At 38.4% G+C, this 24,796-nt stretch overlaps 2 protein-coding genes and 1 long non-coding RNA gene across 3 annotated transcripts; all 3 read left to right on the forward strand.

Moving 5' to 3' along the window:
- Positions 1-4,346: 4,346 nt before the first annotated feature.
- LOC149011867 (uncharacterized) lies at positions 4,347-5,178 on the forward strand. The gene is made up of 3 exons (XM_089162780.1): positions 4,347-4,437; positions 4,516-5,037; positions 5,105-5,178. Exons 1-3 carry the CDS (start codon positions 4,347-4,349, stop codon positions 5,176-5,178), a joined length of 687 nt encoding a protein of 228 aa, XP_089018906.1.
- Positions 5,179-5,348: 170 nt separating this feature from the next.
- Positions 5,349-6,483, forward strand: LOC149011868 (uncharacterized). Its single transcript, XR_016174345.1, has 4 exons — positions 5,349-5,418; positions 5,574-5,666; positions 5,865-5,966; positions 6,295-6,483. It is a non-coding gene; the product is annotated as an uncharacterized LOC149011868 (long non-coding RNA).
- An 8,262-nt stretch (positions 6,484-14,745) lies between these two features.
- LOC149011869 (uncharacterized) lies at positions 14,746-19,092 on the forward strand. The gene is made up of 6 exons (XM_089162781.1): positions 14,746-14,797; positions 15,395-15,727; positions 16,036-16,557; positions 16,794-16,952; positions 17,880-18,328; positions 18,472-19,092. Exons 1-6 carry the CDS (start codon positions 14,746-14,748, stop codon positions 19,090-19,092), a joined length of 2,136 nt encoding a protein of 711 aa, XP_089018907.1.
- The last annotated feature ends 5,704 nt before the right edge of the window (positions 19,093-24,796 follow it).

Raw genomic sequence — 24,796 nt, forward strand, 5'->3', positions numbered from 1 at the left:
AGCCAATTGGTGATTTGGTGTTGGGCAACAAAATATCAAAATTCAAAGAACCGCCAGTTTGTTCCATAAAAAGAGCTTGCAACTTTAGCTATTGTGGCACTAATTTGTTACATATGGTATATACAACAAATATTGGAAAGTATAGCCAGTACTTAAACATGGACTTGTACTAAATCTAGATAATGTAGAGAATGCAGAAGAGAATGCAGTTCCGTTTTGCTATAGTAGGGAGGGCGAATTTTCGACTATTATCGCTAGAGGATTTGCAAGTGCATGCTGCAAAATCTTGGAATTCAAAGAAAGGGTGATAATAATGCATTCAATTCAATGGGGGGGGGGGGGGGGGGGGGGAAGACTGCTTCATTTGTTGAGTTGGGGACACATCAGAGGCTAGCCATCACATTGAAGAGGTGTAGGTGGGGCAATGTGAACTAGGGTCCACGAAAAAAAAATTCCTACGAAGCATGGGTTTATCTATGATTGCAAATTTTCACAATGTAGTTACTGTAGATGTGAAGGGCACCGAGTGGAAAAATGTAGCCATGTAGGGTTATAAAGGCAAAGATTCCTTGGCAAAGGAGGAAGCACAAACAAGTATCGTTGTGTTGTTCAACGAGGAGTAGATGCAGGAACGAGGCAATTTTTGAATTTCATTAATAGTTTAATTTTGTATGGGTAATTGTCACTTACCTCTCATCTTAATTGACCAAATGGCAGTTGGACCCCTTTTAGTTGGATAATATGATTTACCATCACTCTTAGTTGTTTAAGTTATCAAACACCTCATTTCTATTAATTTTTTTTCATGAAGTTCTATTTTATCCGTTAACTATTTTTTAAAACTTCAAATTACTCTTACATAAAATTATATCTTAATTTCTTAAATTACCTTCAATACTAGAGTAGTTAAAATCCTAAATTATCTTCAATTAATATTATTATTAAAACTTAAAATACTGTCAATTTCTTTTGTAGTTAAAACCCTAAATTACTCCTTAATTAATTTTATTATTAAAATCTCAAAACACCCATTACGCCTATATGTTTCTTTTTCATTAGAATAAAAAAATCACTAAATCAAAAAAAAATATAAGCGTCTTTCTTTCTTTTTTTTCTTTTTCTTTTTTCTGTCTCCCTAATGAAAGAAAGATACCTAGATTAAAAGACATAAGGGGTATTTTAGGGTCTTTAAATAAAATTAATTGAAGGTAATTTAAGGTTTTAAATATCAAAATAATTAAAGGTATTCTGGAGCTTTTAACAATAATATTGGGTAATTTGGGATTTTAACTAATAGAGTAATTTAGAATAATTTGGGTTTTAAACTAAAATATTTTTTCACTTAAGGGTAATTTAGGGTTATAAAAAAATATTTAACAGCAAAACTAGAACTTAGCGGAGGGAGGTATTTAATAACTTTAATAAGTAAGAGGGGAGGTAAGTGATATTATCTAACCAAGATGGGGTCCAAGTATCATTTCGTTAAGATGGAAGGAAAGTAATATTTAACCATTTTTTATTTTCTCTATGAAGAAATCTTTTCATTGAGATGGGTGGAATTTGTGGTCACGTATGAGGCTCTCCTTGCTACAGTTGCACTTCATGACCCTATTCGCAACGACCCAACACATTGATATAGTTTACTTTTTCTTTTTCGTAGAGTTATGTATGACAACTTGAGTTATGTATGACAACTTGATATCATATGATTGAGGTACATGACAGGTTACCAAAAAAAAGAGGTACATGACATATATTATTGATTATTCCAAACATAGTGATTCCGACGACAACAACAAAAAGCAAATGTTAATCATAGATACGCAGAGTAGTTGTAACTTTAATAGTTCAAAAATTAGGTTTTGATCGACACAAATTGTAGGTTTTCTAAAAGCCTAATAAGAGTCAAAGATGGAAATTTTCTTAACAGCCCTGGAGTTGCAACAGTTTAGTCTAGGTCGGTTCTAATGTAGGCTTAATGGTTTTGGGCTGAAACCACCAATCCCAAACAAGCATCATTAGCAAAACCGTGGCTTCGGTCCGATTAAAGTTTAGTGCGACTTCAGGCGAATTTCAGTCTCATTGTTTTCTCAAGTTGTCCTTTTTTTTTTGTCGAAATGTACTTTATATTCCCTCTCCATGACAAAATAAATGCCTAGAGGCCAGGAAAGAGGAATTTATAATGAACTATTGATATCTAGGTCGGACCGACCACGGTTCGGTTCAACCATCATACAATCTGACAAACCGGACATTAATGACCAATAAGTGGTTCGACCATAACGGATAGCCATGGAGATCGGTCATCAAGAACGACCAGAATTGAACTCACAATAAATCACGCAACAGATAAAGTCAAGAGATAAGGCCAAGAGATTCTCCTAATAAAGAGTCCGAAACTAACTCATCAATAAGATTCCAAGCAGGATTCAATCACTAAAGGGCAAGTAAAACTCTTAGAATCTATATAAACGAATAGAAAGATGAGAAAAGGTTAAGAGAAATCATTCATGAGTTCAGAAAGTTAGCCCATTTGTTTCCTCCTGTTTATCTCCAGCTAACTTTGTCGTCGGAGACGGATCTCGACCAGCACTGTCAAGTTCCTTTGTGCAGGCCAATGAATTTTGGTGGACGAGGAGGGTTTTTGCAGCAACACACCCTCTGCCAGTTAATTTGCCAAAATGTTGCTAGACCTACTTACATAACAAAACTTAAAAGATGAGAGGCTGTCATTAAGGGCTAAAATAGCAGGTTTGAAATCTGAAATTATTTGAATCAGTTCAACTGAAATCGCAAAAAGATGAATTGCATCACAAATAACTTTAGGTCCCACCATGGGGGCCGAAGTCACCTTGCTCACTCTTTGTTTCTCAAGAACCAGACCTGGACCAGCAATGAACCAGACAATCCGTAGTTAGATTTCGGAACAACAGGTATGGTATGGTTGGGTTGGAAAGACCAAGAATCTTGTGATGGAGGGGTAGCTGTATCCTCAAGTCACCAATATATAACGCACCTCTTTGTATCTTGTGATGGATGGGTACCTGGATTCTCAAGTTATGGGGTAGCAGTGTTCTCAAGTCATCAATATATAACACATCTCTTTGTATCTTGTGATGGATGGGTACCTGGATTCTCAAGTTATCTGTATATAATGGATATGCCTTTGTTCAATTTTGCATTAAAATTGCATCCTTATTAATTCCTTCTGTATTAAATTATTCACCTTTGTCTTTCCTTTTTTACATCTATAAATAAAGAAGAGTTTGAATGTAGTCAGAAGGTAGAAGATTTCTCTTCCAGAGTTCAATCAGTTCGAATTCTGTTTTCTGTTTTCATTTTGCTTCATCGATAGCAAGCATCATTTCTTGTTCTGCATCCAATACTCATTCCGCAATCAGAGGGGGAGAAGAGAACTCTATCACTGCTAAGACATGGAAGGTAATGCACAAATTACAGAATCCATGGAATCATCTCTGCTGGTTCTTTTTTACCCCCAAAAAAAAACCCTCTTCTGGTACTCTTGAAGTACGTTTCTATGCATGTTAGTTGAAGAATGTATAATTTGGTTTGTTCATTCATACATGATAGAAGGAGAGATCTGGGAGCCTATCACCGATCTCATTTTTGGAATGAGTGGGTGTGGTGGAATACCCCCATCGGATATGGTACGACCCAACCTGATGGGTCGACCCATTTATCCTATTAAAACTTCATGTTAGTTTTGTGATTGATTGAGAGGTCTCCTCTGTAACCTTCTCCCTTCATGGTGAAAGTTCTTCATCTGTAGACGTAACACAACACGTGGTTGGTGAACCAAATCAAATCTCTATATTCATTCAATTTTTGTATTGCTGCTTCTTAGTATTCATTCTAACATCTATAATATAAATGGATTTACTTTCTTCCTAGGTGAAATTGATGAATCATCAACAGAGATTCCCACTCTAACAGAAGAAAACTATAAGACTTGGAAAGATAGCATGGAAAACTTCTTGAAAGAGAAAGGATTTTGGGATTATGTGATTGGAGCAAAACATCAGCCAGAAGATACTTCCAGCGAAGAGTATGAGGACTGGCAAAAGAAGAAGGAAGAAATTATATATCAGTATTCAAAGAAAAATGTGGAGCTAGGGCACTACCATACATTGACGAACTAGACAATGTCACACATATCTGGAGCCAACTAGTTACCATGTTTGAATTCACTTATCCAACAAATACTACTCTACGTAAGTAATCAATGTACAAGCATGATTTCAACTTTCTCTTCACCTACTGTACTTCAAGTTATAAAATGTTATGTCACTCCATTAATTGTACCTAACACCAATGATGGATCCGCAATGACATTTTTGTGGGCAACTTGGTTAACCCAATTCATGAGATCCCTGATGGCAAAAGGGCTTAAGCCTAGCCCATCACTGATTTCTGAATGTTCATTCTAATTTAAAATATAGTATGTACATTAAGAACTGAGCTAGCAGCTTAAATGAAAGTGGTTGATCTTGGCAGGGACAACTCAGAGGAGCACAGCTTACACATGGTATGTACCTTTGTACAAAGCTATTGTTGATGGCAACCGGAAGACTATGTCTGAGTTGCTCTCAAAAAATGAGGAAGCAATTAGAGCTAGGCTCACTACGAGAGGAGAACTTCCAATTCATGTGGCAGTTCGACAAAAAAAAGTTGAAATTGCAAAAGAATTGATAGACATGACGTCTGTAGATGACATATCAAGAGAAGACAAACTCGGTAGAACGGCCATCCACATTGCTGCTTCTATGGGGAATGAAAAGATAGTCAAGGCCATGGTACTGGAAAAAGAAAAGAAACTAGTGCTGCTTCAGACCAGAGCATACAATGGTGCAATTCCAATAATCATTGCCGCAAGGGCCGGCAACAAAGGTGTGGTCAATTATCTTTATCCGATCACCATATGCCAAGATGTAGATATTCAGAAGCAAGACCATGATGACAAATTCAACAAAATTAGAACCGGGATTCTCAATTGTCTAATTCAGACTGAATTCTATGGTAAGTATGTATCTTTATTTATATCTCCCACACTAAGAAGGTTTTCTATTTTTTATCTTTTTTTAAGGGGGTATTGTAAGTGAAAGCGGCATCTTCTCTGATTTAAAGCTGATGAATCCACTTAATCTGTCTGATCAATAGGCAACCAAATTAATTCATTTGAACGTTGGGTTTCCAATAATTTTCAATTTTTAATTAAATAATTTATTTGTACTGTAGGCCTAGCTCTCGATCTAGTGCAGAAGTACCCACATTTAGTAATGACCAATAGTGAAGATGAATGGACAGCCTTGGAGACACTCGCATACAGAAAAACGGCATTCAAAAGTTCATTACCAAGCATAAGTTTTGGGAACATAGCATATTATTTTATCTACTCGTGTAAGTATTTTGTATTTTCTTTTAGCTCCACTTTTTATTTTTCTTTTTTGATGTTGATTTTAGCTCCACTGTTAATCGACACAACTGGAGAATGACTCATTCTACCTATCTAAATTAAAAATTCTCTCTATATGTATGAATATGACTTTGAGCAGTGCTAGATGTTCATGTCGATGCAAAAAATACTTGTTGGCACACAACGAGAGATGTAGAAAATTCCTTCAACCCCAACGGACAAAACAGTCAAGGTTCTCTCTCTCTCTCTCTCTCTGGTGGTGCTTTCAAGTTCAAGTCCAGATCTTTTCCATGAGTGTGGGACCCATCCTTACAGTCTGCTTGTGTTAGGGCAAGGCAAGGCATTGGGTCTCACACTCATATGAGTTGGGGTATATGGTTGTATGAGCAGGCTAGGTGGGAAGAATCCAAATTCTAACCTACAACTACAGGTCCCACTGACGAGCCCACGTCTGGTCCAAGCAAGAACCTCTTTCTTCAACTTTTGAAGTCACACTTTTGCATGCCATTTCAGAATATACTTATTCAATCAGGTAAGAAATGGAGCATGAAAGGGAGCATCAGCCTTCCCCATTAGGTAGTCATGATCATCTCCTTGTCGGAGGAACATATACTGCTTTATTTCCTGAAGTTTTTTCACTACACAACAAGCATGAAGCCCACGTCTGAGTACTAATAAAATGTTTCAAATGCGAAACCCCCAGTGGGTCCCACATGGGTGCTACCCCTATAGTGTAGTGGAAAAACGTCAAAAAGCAATACATGCTCCCCCAACAAAAAGGTGATCCGGACCCATCATCACAACATCATATACATTGAAAGATATTCACTCACTCTCTATAGTGGATGCATGGTGAACAGTGCCTGGTTGCAAGGACATTTATGAAGACAAGTTGAAGCATTTTCAAGCCTTAAAGCTACTAAAAGAAATATGGGGGAAAATGCTACTAGAAGTTGATAAAGTTAGGAAGGTGGAGGAAGGTCTCATTTCTGCAATGTTTTACGCAACTGAGCACGGAATTGTTGAATTCATCCAAGAATGTATCGAGACCTGTCCTCAACTTTTGATGCTTTCATCCGACAAACATCATGATGCAACAATATTCCACTGCGCAGTCAAACACCACCAAGGCAAAATTTTTGGGCTTATTCATCATCAAGGCCCAATAAAGAATGATGTTGCAGTGATGAGCGATGCATCAGGAGACTTCATATCACATTTAGCTGCCAAAAACCCAGCTAATATCGAAAGGCTGAATCAACTTCCTGGTGCAGCTCTTCAAATGCAACGTGAGCTACTCTGGAGTAAGGTGATTAATTTTTGTTTTTCATGTAGTCATCAATTCATGCATTCAAAATCTGAGTAGTCAAGACCATGATGCATGTATGTGAATTTTAAGAGTTCTTTTTCATCTACATGTAGGAAGTGGAATATATTATGAAATCCAACTATCATTGGATTGAAGATGGCAATTGTCGAACACCAAAAGCAATATTCACATTAGAGCATAAAGAATTACTAGAGGAAGGAGCCAAATGGATGAAGGATACATCAACACAATGTATGGTGGTAGCAACATTGATTAGTACCATAATGTTTGCAGCAGTGTTTACAATACCAGGTATCGATTCTAGCCGTATTCTTACAAGAGGAGGAGAAGCCAATAAATACATAAATGACAAGTTTTCTATAATTTTTGTCATATCAAATGTGCTAGCACTTTGCTCTTCTGTTGCTTCATTGTTGATGTTTCTAGCCGTCATAACTTCACGATTTGCAGAAGAAGATTTCTTATCTACTTTGCCTCGAAAGCTAGTGTTGGGCCTTTCATCTCTCTTCATCTCTATAGTGGGGATGATGATATCTTTTGTGGCAGCTGTCTTGGTTATGCTTCCATACGAGGTTCGTTTATGGGCCTTTTTCCCAATAGTCATTCTAGCAATTATCCCAATTAGAATATATACGTTGGTGGAACTTCCATTATTTGTGCAGCTGGTGTTCAACACCTCAGATCATGTCTTTGGGAAGAGAACCAAATAAGCATGCATGAAAGGGTGTACTAGTAATTAATCAACCACCCGTGTGTTGTGATGGGGAACAATGTGTAGAGGAACTATCCTGTGTTACTGTGTATTAAGTTACATTTACCAGCTATTGGGTGGAACTACTGTTGCAAGTATGAGTTTTTAGTTCCTTATAATCTTTTTTATTTTTCTTCTTTTAACAAAGCTCATCTTTTATTGGAAAAAAAACAAAGTAAAATTAAATAGCTCGATGGAAAAACTATCAAAATTCGAAGAACCAATCTATTCTATAAGAAAGAGCTTTGCAACTTTAGGTATTGGAGCATTAATTTGTTATATATCATAAGTAAACAAAGATCTAGGCCTAAAGGTATTGAAGTAATTTCCCTAGTTTAGGTTTTCCCAGGAAATTCCAGCAAAGAAGAATGAAAATTCTAGGGTTTTAGAGGGATTTTCACTCTCAAACTCAGTTACAATGTGAGCAGGTTTCTGGATATTTGTATAAATCAGAATTTATGGCTTTGTGATGGTTCGGCTAGGGTGGATGAAGGGCTATCCTTGCTAGTTCTGTAATTTCAGAACTGGTGTCTATAAGTTTGAATTATAAAGTAAGGCCAGGAGTGTGGACAGGTCTGGATTTTTAGAGTTTTAAAAATTCTGTAGAATTCCCAAGGAAGAAGATGAAGTGTAGAAATTTTCTGCATTAAGGGAAGCAGGTTTAATTGGGAAATTAATAATAGGGCTAGGTTTTGGGATTAGGTGTGATCCTAGGGCAAGGGGAAGGGAGTCTAAAAGGGGTTGGGGAAGCTGTTGTACTTGTAGATTGAGGATGCTTGCTGGAATTATTGCTTGAAGGAGTTGCAAAACTGGATTGAAAAAGCTTGAAAAATGTAGAACTAAACGACCATAGAGTCCCCTCAAAGGAACCCTATTATTTCAATCCTATTGCCAACAGGGTTTCTGAGGAAGATAAATCATGGTTGGTCAGACCTTTTTCTTCAGCAGAAATAAAGGATGCAGTGTTTGGTATGAATGGTCTTAAATCCCCAGGACCTGATGGCTTTCCAGCGATATTTTATCAGCATGCATGGGAGTCTATTAAAGAGGATGTAGAGGCAATGGTGTTACAATTCTATCAAACAGGTACATTCACCTCAGCTCATAATAACACCTTCATCACACTTATCCCTAAATCTGATTGCCTCAGGGGGTGGGAGATTATAGACCAATTAGTTTGTGCAATACAAACTATAAAATCATTTCGAAGCTCCTGGTGAACCGGCTCAAACATATTATCCCACAAGTGATTTCTTTTCAACAAAATGGATTTGTTAAAGGCAAGCATATCCAGGACAATATTTTGATAGCTCATGAGATTCTTACAAAACTGAATCGGCATAAGAACAGAAAGACAGGTCTTATGGCTGTCAAGCTTGATATGAGCAAAGCCTATGACAGATTGGAATGGAGTTTTCTTAAACAAGCCCTTATCTCTTATGGTTTTCCTCACCAATGGATAGAGTGGGTTATGTTTTGTGTGCAATCAGTGAGATATTCTCTTCTGATTAATGGATCTATTTCTGGCAGCTTCAGGCCCTCGCGGGGCCTTAGACAAGGGGACCATTTATCTCCATACCTATTCATACTTTGTGCTGAGGTATTATCTTCTTATCTAGAGCTTGCAGTCTCTCAAAAGAAAATCCAAGGCATTGCTTTAGCGCAGGGAGGTGAAAGGATATCGCATCTGGCTTTTGCAGATGATCTAATCTTGTTTTGGCAAGCCAAGGCATCTGAGGCTCGTAATTTTACCTGAATCATTCAGGATTATTGTTCCCACTCAGGACAAGAACTGAATTTACAGAAAACAAGGGCACACTATAGTAAAAGCACATCACTATAGTAAAAGCACATCAACCAGTATGAAACGGGTCTTAGCCACTCATTTCCATATCACCCCCAACATCGGCAATGGATATCTATTTGGGTATTCCTCTCTTTGCAGGAAAATTTAAGAAGAAACATTGTATTACCCTGATAGAGCGAGTATCTCGCCAGTTACAAGGATGGAAATCTAAAGTCCTCTCAGCTCCAGGTAAGACAGTTCTAATTAAAGCTACTTTGGCAGCCATGCCTTCTCATTTCATGTCTTGCTTCAAGTTACCGATGAGCACTTTAATGGAAATGGAGAAATATATGAGATCTTTCTTTTGGTCAAATGGCGATCGACAACATGTTCACACAGTGGATTGGCATACCATTTGTAAGCCAAAATCTGAAGGCGGACTGAATGTCCGAAACCTTCATGCTTTTAACCTTGCACTTCTGTCTCGGAAGGCATGGGAGTTAATTCAAACTCCAAACACACTGTGGGGAAAGCTTATGTTGCATAAATACAGCAAAAAGAATTCCTTCCTCGAAGTAGAACCGCAAGCTACTGACTCATGGGGTTGGAAGTCTATATTGATGGGCCAAGATCTGGTGAAACAAGGTATTTTCATCCAAGTAGGATCCGGTGATTCTATTCATCCTTGGAAATCTCAGTGGATTCCGGATACTCTTCTGGATGTGGGATGTTACCCGTTTGCCACGAAAGGTCCTACCAAAGTTGCTCAGCTGATCAACCCTCGAACTCATTCTTGGAATAGAGAGCTATTAAATAAATGGTGGCCTGGGCACGTAGTGGAGAAAATTCTGTTTATTCCGATTCCTCATTTAGCATTGGTGGATCGTTTAATCTGGTCTTGGACTTCTTCAGGGAATTTCTCAGTCAGATTAGCCTATAGACTAGCTTGTTCACAGAAGCCTAGCCAGGGTAATTGCTCGAATGACATATCATCATGGCATCATCTTTGGAGACTAACACTCCCCCCAAGGGCTCTACATTTTCTATGGAAACTCCTTCATCATAAACTGCCAATAGCTGACCTTCTGGTAGCTCGTGGATGTTCTGTGCCTCTAGTATGTTTATTCTGTGGGTTACAGGAGACATCACCAGATCACATTTTTATTCACTGTCAGTATGCAAAACAAGTATGGCATGACTTACAGCTTAATGGTTTGCTCGTCGCTAACTCGATTATATCTACAGTTCAACAGTGCATCACTCTTGCACAGAACAACACGGACAAACCAATGATACTTAACACCCTTCTTGCCTTATGGCTTCTTTGGAAATCATATACAGCGAATATAGCAGCTGACATCACTATTCAGCCATCTCAAATTAGCTTTCAGGTATGGAAGGGTATTCAGTTTTATTGTTCATCCAAAGCTATGAAGTCAGTGACAACCATCTCCTATGGAGTCATCAAATGGGTACTCCCCCCCCCCCCCCCCCCCCAATATTACCAAAATTAATGTCGATGGCTCCTTATTTAAGGAGAAGCATCTTGCAAGCTATGGTGGGATTGCGAGGGATTATAGGGGCAAATGCTATTTGGTTTTGGGCATGGCTCTACAACTCAAGATGTTCTTACGCTTGAGGCTCTTGCTTTAAGGCAGGCTATTCTTTGGGCACAAGCTTTCAAATTGTCCAAAATAGTATTGGAAAGTGATAATCAAGCTCTAATCTCCATCCTGCACAAACACCCTATGGAGGCCCCGTGGAAGATTTTTCCAATTATATCGGATATCAACAAACTAGCAGGATATTTTGACTATCTCTCTTTTGCCCATGTACCTAGGGAAGCAAATTTTGTGGCAGATGCTTTGGCAAAGGAATGAGCATTAACGCAGGAAGCTTTTTTATATGTACATACACCCCCTCCTTATGTTAGGCACTTACTGTTATTTGACGCTGTATCACTAGGATGTAATCGTGGTTTCTCCCTTTAATAAAGATTCCCTTTTACCCCAAAAAAAAAAATACTCTAGCTACAATAAATTCAATAATCTTTATTCATCAAAAACTGAAAATTACAAATCACAAATGGGCAATTTATAGCTTTCAAACGTAGACATTGACTTAGGTTGGAATTCCCTAATAGATAAGGGTCCCACCTCTTGATCAAGACAATTAAAATAAAATCTAATTTTTTAAAGACTTCAACCCTAGATTTAGAATCTACTACAACACAAATGTTAATCAAATTTTAAACTAACTTAAAAAAGCACATGATAATTAAGAAAACTTAAAACTCATTTAAATTAACTTTAAATCAAAATAGAACTCTTCAAACCAAATCAAACTCAACTTAACTTACGAATTTGGACTCAACTCAAATTATGAAAACATTAAAAGGGGAAAATGCCCAAGATAGTCTCTAGAAGGTGTTCGGCTAGCTTAGAGTGGTTTCTTCGAGCCATCCTGAGAGCCCCACTTGAGGTTTCGGCCAGGGAATCTTTGTGTTTAAATCATATAGCCACTTAAATATGAACTTGTACTAAATCTAGAAAATGTTTTTGTACAAGGACATCTAGGACAATCTAAGATTTCACTCAAATCATTGTCTTTACAAAGACTTTATATGCAACATGAATTTGTTATCATGTATGTCACAAGAAAGAGATAAGAATCATAAGGAATTAAATTTCGTAACATACCTAATCAAAGATGTGTATAGCTAAGAAACAATCTTCTATAGGAATTATAAGGTAGTCTGATTATTTAGTTTATATGAATGGTAGGATATGAATTTTCTTAGTTGGTCTCCATTTTATTATCCTCTTATAATTTGATCGCCAGATCGCAAGGTGCCAATGACTTTCCGTTTTGATGATACGGCTGAATTTTTATTGTTAAGTTCAAATTGTTCTATGTAACAACCATTAAACACAAGGTGTTTGGACCTTTCACATTGATATTGACACAATTATACCACAAGAAAATAGTATTTTAAATACATTTGTAAAATATTTTTTGAGGCACTAACAAAAAATAATTGTATTTAATGTTTTCTTTTAGAGACAATGTTAATAAATGCCCAAAAAGTGCCAATATTAGGCGTTTTTATGCAAATACCTCTAATAGTTAAGTTTTAGAATCACTATAGTACGTATTTTGTGTTAAACTCTAAATACTTCACTTTACTGGCCTAAATTATATATTGTACACTTGCAAAATGCACACTATTAAGAATTCATCCAAGATTCTATTCAAGGAAAGCAAAATCGCCGAAATTCGATCCGACGGGATATCGCCGAGCCATTTTATCACTGAACTTGCCGAAAATAGCAATTTCTCCTCGATAACACTACCGTCGCAACACCACCATCCGCCATTGAAGCTTATTCATGGTGAACATGGTGAACAAACATCGTTGATGCTCCTGGTCTTCGGAAGAGAAAACTCATACTTTTGGATTCTGGCAAAGCCAAGGATGGAGGAGGAAGATGAACAGTAAATTGCATTTGAGCCACACACGTGATTCATATAAAACCATGGAATTGTATAAAAATAAAAATAAATAATTACTAATCGTAAACATCCTTTGTACATGACTTGACCAGTGGACGTGACTTATTTGCTATTAAGTTTTATTTTTGTAATTTTTTTAAACTTGACAGTTGACACTTTGCAATGATTATACATTATTTATTATTATTTAAACCTTACATTTGCACTTTTGCAGTTTTGCTTTTGTATATGTCGGACGAGATTTTGCCGGTTCAACTGGTTTGCCAAGTAGTGAACGGGCAAATCAAGCTGAGATTTCGTTCCTTGATTCTATTAACTCATAAGTCAAATGACCATATTGCCCTCATTTAAATATAATGACATAACCATCCCATTTAGACCCTCCCATACCCAACCCTTAGATGGGTGAAGAAACTCATCTTCTACTTACACCTCGCCGAGAACTGTCCACCTTCGCCGAAAACCACCAAACCCTTGACGTAAAATCTCTTTGCCTTCTGTCCCCGGCCGGAAATATCTCTCTTTCTGAAACCACCAATTCTGACGTGTGGCTTCAGTCCGACATATTTCAGGCCGATTTCATTTTTTTTTTTTTTTTTTTTTTTTTTTTGGGAGGTGAGGGTGAAAATGTACGTTATCCATAGAGGCAAGGAAAGAGGAATTTACAATGAACCATTAGCACAAAATTTGTTTGCACCCTTTGCCACTTAGTCTGCCAAAATGTTGCTAGACCTACTTACATAACAAAACTTTAAGGATAAAGGCTGTCCATTGAGGGCTAAAATAACAGGTTTACAATCAGAAATTATTTGAAACCTAAGCAATTGAACTGAAATTGCAACAAAAACTGCATCGCGAATAGCTTTAGGATCCACTGCATCGCGAATAGCTTTAGGATCCACCATATAGGCCAAGATCGCCTTGCTCACTCGTCTTTGCTTCGACAAAAGTAGTCTCAGGGTCTTATACAATACAACCACGTGCTCCTTGTGCTGTAGCCTGTAGGTGACTCCCACGCACCATCTGTGCATATAAGAAAATCCCTGTTAGCTTTGGCTGGGTTGGAAAGACCAAGAATCTTGTGATGGAAGGGTAGCTGTATTCGCAAGTTATGGGGTAGCTGTATTCTCAAGTTATCAATGTATAACACATCTCTTTGTATCTTGTGATGGATGGGTACCTGTATTCTCAAGTTATCTGTATATAATGCATATACCTTTGTTCAATTTTGCATTAAAATTGCATCCTTATTTAATTCCATCTGTATTAAATTATTTTACCTTTGTCTTTCCTTTTTTTACATCTATAAATAAAGAAGAGTTTGAATGTAGTCAGAAGGCAGAAGATTTCTCTTCCAGAGTTCACTCAGTTCGAATTCTGTTTTCTGTTTTCATTTTGCTTGATCAATAGCAAGCATCATTTCCTGTTCTGCATCCAATACTCATTCCGCAATTAGAGGAGGAGAAGAGCACTCTATTACTGCTAAGTCCTGGAAGGTGATGCACAAAATTACAGAATCCGCATGGAATCATCTCTTCTGGTACATTTTTACCCCAAAGAAAAACCTATTCTGGTACTCTTGAAGTACGTTTCTATACATGTTAGTTGAAGAATGTATAATTTGGTTTGTTCATTCATATATAGGTATGGAAGGACAGAAGGAAACTGAAGTGTCATCAGAAACAGAAGGGCTCAGCTATGAAGGCATTCCCATGCTGACAGAGAAAAACCATAAAGAATGGAAACATGGAATGGAGAATTTCTTGAAGAAAAAAGGACTTTGGGATTATGTGATTGGAGCAAAACGTGAACCTGAAAATACTTTCGACGAAGAATATGAAGATTGACTGCAGAAGAAGAAAGAAATCATATCATTATTCAGGAGCAAGTGTGAATATGAGAAACTAAAAAATCTTGAAAAGCAAGACATCATGGTACATATTTGGGGCCACTTGGCTTACATGTATACAACAAACACGACAGGTAAGCAATGTTAAAGCAGAAACTTAACAATTACTATCTTATTTTCAATCATTTTGTTTTTATCTATTATGTGTAACCCGAATTCTTGTATCCGGCATTGAGGATCGTCTGATTCAACATATTTTTGGTGGGCAATCTAAATGACTTGATTTGTGAGATGTATGATAGGAAGAGAGACCCGGGAGCCTATATCTGATATCATTTTTGGAAGGGGGTGGGAAGCGTACCCCATCGGATATGGGTTGACCCAGATCTATGATAGGAGGAGAGATCTGGGAGCCTATCACTGATCTCATTTTTGGAATTGGGGGGGGGGGGTGGTGGCATACTCCCATCGGATATGGTACGACCCAAGCTGACGGGTCAACCCATTTACCCTATTAGAACTCTATGTGAGTTTTGTGATTGATTGAGAGGTCTCCACTATAATCTTCTATAATCTTCTTCCTTCATAGTGAAAGTATTTCATTTGTAGACGTAGCACAACATGTTGGTAGGGGAACCACGTGAAATTTCTATGTTCATTCAATTTTTATTTTCTGCTTCTCGGTATTCATTCTAACATCTATAATATAAATGAATTTACTTTCTTCCTAGGAGAAACTGATGTATCATCAACAGATGATGATCTTGATGAGATTCCCACTCTGACAGAAGAAGACTACAAGACTTGGAAAGATAGCATGGAAAACTTCTTGAAGGAGAAAGGATTTTGGGATTATGTGATTGGAGCAAAACATCAGCCAGAAGATACTTCCAGCAAGGAGGATGAGGATTGGCAGAAGAAGAAGGAAGAAATTATATCAGTATTCAGAGAAAAATGTGGAGCCAGGGCACTACCATACATTGACGAACTAGACAATGTCACACATATTTGGAGCCAACTAGTTATCATGTTTGAATTCACTTATCCAACAAGTACTACTCTAGGTAAGTAATCAATGTACACGGATGATTTCAACTTTCTCTTCACCTACAGTATTTCAAGTTCTAAAATGTTATGTGTCACTCCATTAATTGTACCTAACACCAAAGATGGATCCGCACCAACATTTTTGTGGGCAACTTAGATGACCCAATTCATGCAACTTAGATGACCCAATTCATGAGATCCATGATGGCAAAAGGGCTTAGGCCTAGTCAATCACTGATTTCTGAATGTTCATTCTAATTTAAAATATAGTATGTACATAAAGAACTCAGCTAGCAGCTTAAATGAAAGTGGTTGATATTGGCAGTGACAACTCAGAGGAGCACAGCCTACACATGGTGTCTACCTTTGTACAAAGCTATTGTTGATGGCAACTGGAAGACTACGTCTGAGTTGCTCTCCGAAAATAAGGGAGCTCTTCGATCTAGGCTCACAACGAGAGGAGAACTTCCAATTCATGTGGCAGTTCAACAAGGAAAAGTTGAAATTGCAAAAGAAATGATAAACATGATGTCTCTAGATGATCTATCAAGAGAAGAAAAAAACAGTAGAACAGCCATCCACATTGCTGCTTCTAAGGGGAATGAAGAGATAGTCAAGGGCATGGTACTAGAAAATGATAAGAAACTAGTGTTCCTTGAAAGCGAATTCTACGGAGGAAAAATTCCAATAAACATTGCCGCAATGGCCGGCAACAAAGGTGTGGTGAACTATCTTTACCCGATCACCATATGCCAAGATGTAGATACTCAGAAGCAAGACCGTGACGGCAAGCTCGAAAAAACTAGAGCTACAATTCTTACTTGTCTAATTCGGGGTGATTTCTATGGTAAGTATTATTAGTACTATATATCTCACCCCCAAAGGGGTCTTCTTTTTTTTTTTTGGGCTGATTTCTATTGTAAGTAAAAAAGAATCTTTCCTAATTTAGAGCGGATGAATCCACTTAATCTGTCCGATCAATAGGGACCTAAATTAATTGATCTTTGAGGTTTTAACAGACCATTGAATGTTGGCTTTCCTAATAATTTTAAAAATTAATTAAATAATTTATTTGTACTGCAGACCTAGCTCTTGAACTAGTACAGAAATACCCACATTTAGTCTTGATCGAGGACGATAAATGGATAGCCTTGGAAACACTCGCAGAGAAGAAAACTGCATTCAGAAGTTCATTGCCAGCCCTAAGCGTTGGGAACATAGGATACTATTTCATCTACTCATGTAAGTATTTCTTCTTTACCAAAAAAGAACTAATGTGAAGTATTTTGTATTCTCTTCTAGCTCCTATTTCATCTACTCATGTAAGTATTTCTTCTTTACCAAAAAAGAACTCATGTGAAGTATTTTCTATTCTCTTTTAGCTCCACTGTTAATCGACACAAATGGAGAATGATTCCTTCTGCCTACCTCATTTAAAAATTGTGTATGTGTAAACATGGCTGGAGCAGTGCTAGATGTTAATGTCGATGCAAAAGTTACTTGTTGGCACACAACAGGAGACGTAAAAAATTCTCTCTTTCTCTCTCTTGTGGAGGCTTCCAAATTCTAACCTACACCTACCCGTGTCTGGTCCAGACAAGATGATGTACCATTGCCTTCAGCTTCTGAAGGTACACTTTGGCAGGCCACTTCAGAAGATACTCACTGAATTAGGTATGAAATCCAGCATCTTCCTTCCCCCATTAGGCCGTCATCATCGAGTGTGGCTCACCTCCATCGGTGAGCACATACCATGCTCTCTTGACGCTTTTCACCACATATTAGGTGTAGAACCCACATCTGAAATACTGATAAGAGTAATTCAGAAGTGAATCCCACAAGTCCTACCCTAGTTGTGTGATGGAGAAACAGCAAGGAAGCAATATATGCTCCCCCGACGGAAAGGTGACTGTGCTCATCATTGTCAGTCTAGATCACAGTACACTTCCTTGATGCTTCTTCACTAAACAATAGGTGGGACACACAGTTTGAATACTGAGAAAATAATTCAGATTTATGACCCTCAATGAGTCACACATAGACCTCACTCCTATTGTGTGGTGGGAAAACCAGACACACAAGTGGTTCAGACTCATCAATGTTGTCATCTTCATATCATATACATGAAAGATGTTCAATTAAATTCTACAATGGATACACGGTGTACAGTGCCTGGTTGCAGGGACATTTATGAGGAGAAGCTGAAGCATTTTCAAGCCTTACAGCTACTAAAAGAAATATGGGGAAAAATGCTATTAGAAGTTGATGAAGTTGATAGGGTGGAGGAAGGTCTCCTTTCTGCAATGTTTTATGCAACCAAGAACGGAACAGTTGAATTCATCGAAGAATGTATCAAGACTTGTCCTCAACTTTTGACGCTTTCATCAGACTCACACGATGATGAAACAATACTCCACTGCGCAATCAGACACCGCCAAGAAAAGATTTTTGGGCTTATTCATTATCTATGCCCAATGAAGAATGATCTTGCACTGATGACCGATGAATCAGGAGACTTCATGTCACATATAGCTACCAAAAGACCAGCTAATATCGAAAGGCTGAATCAAGTTCCTGGTGCAGCTCTTCAAATGCAACGTGAGCTACTCTGGAGTAAGGTGATTAGTTTTTCCTTCTTACATGTAGTCATCAATGCATGCATCCAAAGTTTGAATATTCAAGGCATGCAATTCTATTCATCCATCACCATGATCATGATGTGTAGGTGAATTTTAAGAGTTCCTTTTTTCATCTAATGTAGGAAGTGGAATATATTATGAAGTCCAACTATCATTGGTGCGAAGACAAAAATAAGCAAACACCAAAAGCATTATTCACGGAAGAGCATAAAGACTTACTAAAGGAAGGCACTACATGGATGAAGGATACATCAACACAATGTATGGTGGTAGCAACATTAATCAGTACGATTATGTTTGCGGCACTGTTTACAATACCGGGTGTTGAGGACTATGGTGGTGATCTAACAGAAGGAGAAGCCAATAGATACATACATGGCAAGTTTTCAACAGTTTTTGTCATATCAAATGTGTTAGCACTTTGCTCTTCCGTTGCTTCAATGTTAATGTTTCTAGCCATCATAACATCACGATTCGCTGAAGAAGATTTCTTGTCAACTTTGCCTCGAATGCTGATGTTGGGCCTTTCATTTCTCTTCATCTCTATAGTGGGGATGATGATATCTTTTGTGGCAGCTGTCTTGTTTATGCTTCCATACGGGGTTCGTTTATGGGCCTTTGCCCCAATAGTCATTCTAGCAAGTATCCCAATCAGTATATACGCGCTAGTGGAACTTCCATTATTTGTGCAATTGGTGTTTAACACATCTTTGTCAGATGTCTTTGGGAAGAGAACCAAATAAGCATGCATGAGAGGGTGTGGAAGTAATTAATCACCACTGGCGATGTGTTGTCACGAGAACAATGTGTAAAGGAACTAGCTTGTGTTAATGTGTATTAAGTGAAATTTACCAGCTTAGTGGAACAGCCAATTGGTGTCAGGCAACAAAAGATCAAAATTTGAAGAAGGATCAATTTGTTCTATAGAAAGAGCTCGCAACTTTAGCTATTGGAGCATTAATTTGTTATATATGGTAAATACAAGGAATATTGTAGAGTATGGCCTTGAATACAGACTCGTACTAAATCTAGATAATGCTTTTGTACAAGGTGTCTAAGACCATCTACGCTTTCACTCAGATCATCGTCTTTATAAAGACTTGATCCAACTTCACACTGTTATTATGTACGTCAAAAGAAAGTGACAAGAATCATAAGGAATTGAAGTTGGTAACATATCACTTATATGCCACTTCATCCATACCCTTCTGCAATACATCTGAACTTTTCTGGATCTGGCTCTACTCCTCCTGAAGATGAAGAATCCCAAGAAGATCACTTTTGGTAGCATGAAAGTGCATTTTTTGAGATTGAGGAATAGCTACTCTGCCCTCAAGACATCCATTACTCATTGTAGATGCTTCAGATGATCCTCCGGGGTTTTGCCATACACCAAAATATCTTCAAAGTATACTACCAAGAACTTCCCAATATAGGGTTTGAGTACCTGAGCCAAAACCCTCATGAAGTTACTAGGTGCATTGGTCAAACCAAAGGGCATGACCTTCTATTCAAATAAGCCTCCTCTAATTCTGAATGCTGCCTTCCACTCGTCTCCTAGCCTGATTCTGATTTGGTCCCGCTTTTGAGATCAAGTTTGGAGAAGACTGAAGAACCAAAGGGAATGTCAAGCATATCAACAGGTTTGGGTATATAGGGAATCAGTACTTCATTGTGATTTTGCTGATGGCTCTACCATCTGCGCACACCCTCCATCATCCATCGTTCTTGGGGGTTAACAAGGCTGGCATAGCGCAAGGACTGAGGCTTTTGGTCACAAATCCCTTCTTCATAAGATCCTCAACTTGTCTTTGTAACTCTTCATGTTCGGCAGGGCTCATCCAATAGGCTGGTAGGTTGGGAAGTGGCGCTTCTAGTACAAGATCGATGGTCTCTGAATGGGGGTTGATCCATCAGGAAGATCTTCTGGTACTACATCTGAATATTGCTGGAGATGTTCTTTGATGGGTGGAGAATGCTCTTCTTCAGGTTGTGGTGTCTCTACTTTGGTGACTCATGCCATGATAAGATTGCTTTCTTTACTTCATCCCTTGGGTGGAACATACTTTTTTACACCTTGGGTGGAATAACCAAGATTTGCCTGAGTGGGTGTCTGCTGGTTGGTTTGTGGGTCTGTTTCTTCCTGATCTCTGCTGGTAAGTTTAGTGGTAACAATACGATTCTATCCCTTATGTGAGAATTTAAAAGTGTTGTCCCTTCCCAAGATTGATACATCATTATCGTATAACCAAGGCCTCCCTAAGATGATGCCAGCTAATTTCATAGATATTAAATGACTCCAAATTTCTTCAGAATAGCCATAGAGACAAACAGGAACTAAACACCTATGAGATACTTCTAGTCTATCATTGTTGAGTAGGGAAACTCTGTAGGATTAGGGGTCCCTCACAACTCTCAACCCAGTTCTAGTGGGGGGAAAGAAAAAAAACCTGACCACATTAATTAACACTATTCCCACTATCGACTATGACTGCGGCTGTATGGCTACCTGATTTGAGTCTGGTGTAACATATACAACTCCTCCTACAGTCTTCTTCCTTTATCAAGGATTCAAAAGCTGGAAGGAGAGAATACAGGTGGCGAAGGGCTGGTATGAGACTTACTTGTAATCGCAGGTTGCTGTTCATAATCTTGGAGAGAACTTCACTGGTTGCTGCAAGGCTTCTCAAGCCCTGAAGCACATTGGCGAACTTCCTGGCTGCAATTCTCATATTTTCATTCATCGCAAACCGAATTGAATTACAACCCTAGACTTGTTTTTATAGATAGTACTAAGACTCCTACGTGAACTCTTAAAGAAAACCCAACTAACTTCTAATTAAGATTCCTTAGGGGCCCACAACTAATTAACTAAAGAACTTCTGCTCAAACTAAAACTCTTAACTAACTCATGAAATAGGACTCTAACTAACAAAAGAAAAGTAGAAAAGGACTCCACAAAAATAGCTGAGATTATTCCAACTAAATAGGGCTTGAACCAGGTGTGGATAATGAACAAAATGCCCCCATATTGGTTCAGCCCCCCATGGGCTTGCCACGAACTGCTAATGGGCTTGGGCCCTCTTTCAGCCCCTCCTAAGCTGTCTCTGGCTGGTTACATCACTAGAGTCCATGAAATTTCTTTCCTTCATGCGTAGGGTAAACTATGAGTTAGAACTTTCATGATGTAGCTACTGCAGACATGAAGAGCACCAAGTGGAAAAACGTAGGTTTATAAAGGCAAAGATTGCTTTAACAAAGAAGGAAGAACCAACAAGTACCGTTGTATCATCCAAGGATGATTAGATGCAGGAAGGGGGGCAGTTTTGGAATTTCATATGGTGAGGAGGAAGTGGAGAACAATACTCCAACTTTCTCTAGGAAGGAATTTCTCAAGAATTAAAATTTCCCTCATTGGAAATACACGCTGATGTGGAATTGGGTTTGAGTAATTTTTGAAATGGAGTGGATCAGAGTCCAGGTAATATTCAGACTCTTTCTAAAGAGGCGTATGTTGAAGTGGGTCCAAATCCAGATCATGTTCAGCTGTTGACCAAATCTGTAGAGGTGCAAAGTGGGCTGGACTCAAGTTTGGGGCATCCTAATTAGGTTCAAACCATGACAGAACCAGTTAACACATGAATTATTATTGAGCTGGGCCATGAACCTACTTTTGACAAAGAAGAAGAGGTGGAGAATTCTCATGGCCAGCCATACCACGTGGCGCTTGAGGGGCTGATATCTGAGGGTGATGGTGAGATTGGGGGGGTTCTTAACTGCCAATACAAGATCGACAGGAGTTCAAGGTGGCACATCCGAAGCAAACAAAGGCAAACTATGAACCCTGTCATGTTGGAAAGCCTGCTGGTCAATATGATGGCCAACAGAAGGGAGTTACAAAGTAGCCGAGAAGATTTCTTCAAGAAGAGGGTGTAGTGACAACTACCCAACACATAGAAAATCAAAATGGAAAGGCAAGAGTGTCTTTCATTGTATGCAGCGGATGAGCAGCTTGCGCAACGAAAGACTTTTTTTTTTTTTTTTTTGTGGTGGGGGGATGCAGGTCAGTTTTGTTCAAACCAAAACTTTTAACTCTTTTTCATTGTTTCCATTATGAAAGTTTTAGATTGGAATATTAGTGGTGTAAGAAGAGGGCTGGCGTTAGAGAGTTGAGTGCCGTCCTTGAGCAATACAACCCAGACATTATTTGCTTGGCAAGGCCAATGTTTGATACTGCTGGTAACCCTCTCTATTTTTTAATAGGAAGGGGTACTCAGTAGATTTTTTTTCTTCTTCTTCTCTCTTCTTTTTTTTCAAATCCATCGCAAACCATCGCAATTGGGTCACCATCGTTTTTCAATTACTACCGCTGCACTATCTTTTCTGTTGCAAACCTCGAAGACCAGAAAAAAAAAAAAAAAAAAAAAAAGAAGAAAAAGAAAGAAGAAGAAGAAGAAGAGAAGAACCACGCTCCATATTACCGCCGATGCTGCTTCATGTTGCCACCGCTGCTACTAACGCTGCTGCTAATCCCTACCGCTTCCAGTTACCGCCACTGCTGAGGTACTGCCGCTGCTTCCTGTGCAATCGACAGAAAAAAGGAGTCGAAACAGCAGACACAAAGACTCTGCTACTACTGGTTCTGCTTCCTGCACCTAACAGTGAGTTTACATCTGATTTTTCTCTCAATTTCTGGTGTTTAAGTCTCAGTTTCGTTGCCAAAGTCCCTGCGATAGATCGCGATTGAATCGCTGTAGAGTTTCTGTGTTTGTGGTGCTTCATCTATCGATTGAACTTACCGTCGATTTATCGAATTAAAAGGAGGGGTTATTTTGTAAATTTGAATTCTTTCAATGACCTATTAGTAAATTAGCATAACTACAGGGACCTATGCGTAATTTGCAATTTTTAGGGACTTATTTGTAATTTCAGGTTTTTTCAAGGGCATATTTGTAATTTTTAAAGAAAAAAAAAAAAAAGAGGGAGGTATTTATAACCTTTTTTAGGTGGTTTGGCTATTGCATTTTGCGACATTTCAGTTACTTTGAAGGGGTGAAGACTGAAGAACTGCAGACAATTCTTTCAACATGACAACCACCAATGATACTATTGCTCCCACTGGATCCGAATATTTTCTCACTCTTCATCCTCTTTCGAAAAGATTTGATGGCACATATTATTTTATCTGGTCTTGATCTGCTTACCTAACTATTGTTGGAAGAGGACTAGTTGGACACATTACTGGCACCACTATCAAACCTACTACCGCAGGTGTTTTACAGGATAAATGGATATCAAATGACTCTCTTATTATGTCATTCCTTTTGAATTCCATGCATCCAAATATTGCCCAGGGTTACCTATTACTTGATGTTGTAGCCCAAATCTGGAAAGCTACTACTGAAACCTATAGACAGTTGCGGAATGATGCACAAGTTTATGAGCTACGAAAGAAGCTTCATGAGACTACCCAAAAGGAACTGACTGTGGCCCAATATTATGCTGAGTTGCGCTCTCTTTGGCAGGAGTTGGATCATTATGGGGATTATCACCCCACTAATCCAAATGATGTGACTACTTATAGGAAGCACGTTGATAAGATTCGGGTATATGACTTCTTGGCAGGTTTGAATGTAGAGTATGATCAAATCAGAGTGCAAATATTAAGTCGTTCTCCCTTCCTACACTAGAACAGTCTTATGCACTTGTTCAGTGTGAGAAAGCCGGTGATTAACCATGCTTCATGCTCCTATTGTGGAGAAATCAGTCTTACAGTCTGTTCACACTAAATATGATCCGGCTAAGGAGATTGTCAAGTGTGAGCACTGTCACAAACCATATCATACCAAGGCCAATTGTTGGAAACTCTATTGGAAGCCTGCTGTTTTAAGCAAAAAAGAGCACAAAAAAGAGGAAAACCGAAAGCTCATATTTCTGAGACAGTTTCCACAACACCCTCTGCAGACATTGGTCTTTCACAGGAGGAGTTAGCTACCTCGCAACGTATTCTGCAATCTTCTACTGTCGGTACAACCTCTACCACTATTTCCTCTACTAACCAAACCAACTCCTACCTTACTACTTCAGGTAAAACTTTTACAAGCTTCCAAGTTTTTTTAGTTTCTACTCCTTGGATTATTGATACAGGAGCCACAGATCATATGACAAGTTTATCCTCTTTTTTCTTACAATATTCTCCAACTTCTAGAAAGGATAAAGTTCGAATTGCTGATGGCTCCTATTCTTCCATTGCTGGAAAAGGAACCATTCAACATTCTCCATCCCTTTCTTTGTCTAAAGTTTTACATGTTCCCTCTTTCTCTACTAACTTGCTCTCTATCAATAGTCTTACACATGACTTGAATTGTAAAGTGACATTTTTCCCATCTTACTGTGTCTTCCAGGATCTGGTCACGGGAAAGAGATTGGACGTGGTAAACTAGACAA

The sequence above is a fragment of the Hakea prostrata genome, chromosome 7 (genome assembly GCF_041222555.1).
Source record: "Hakea prostrata isolate BN-2017 chromosome 7, UWA_Hpros_2, whole genome shotgun sequence".
In the NCBI taxonomy this organism is placed as follows: Eukaryota; Viridiplantae; Streptophyta; class Magnoliopsida; order Proteales; family Proteaceae; genus Hakea; species Hakea prostrata.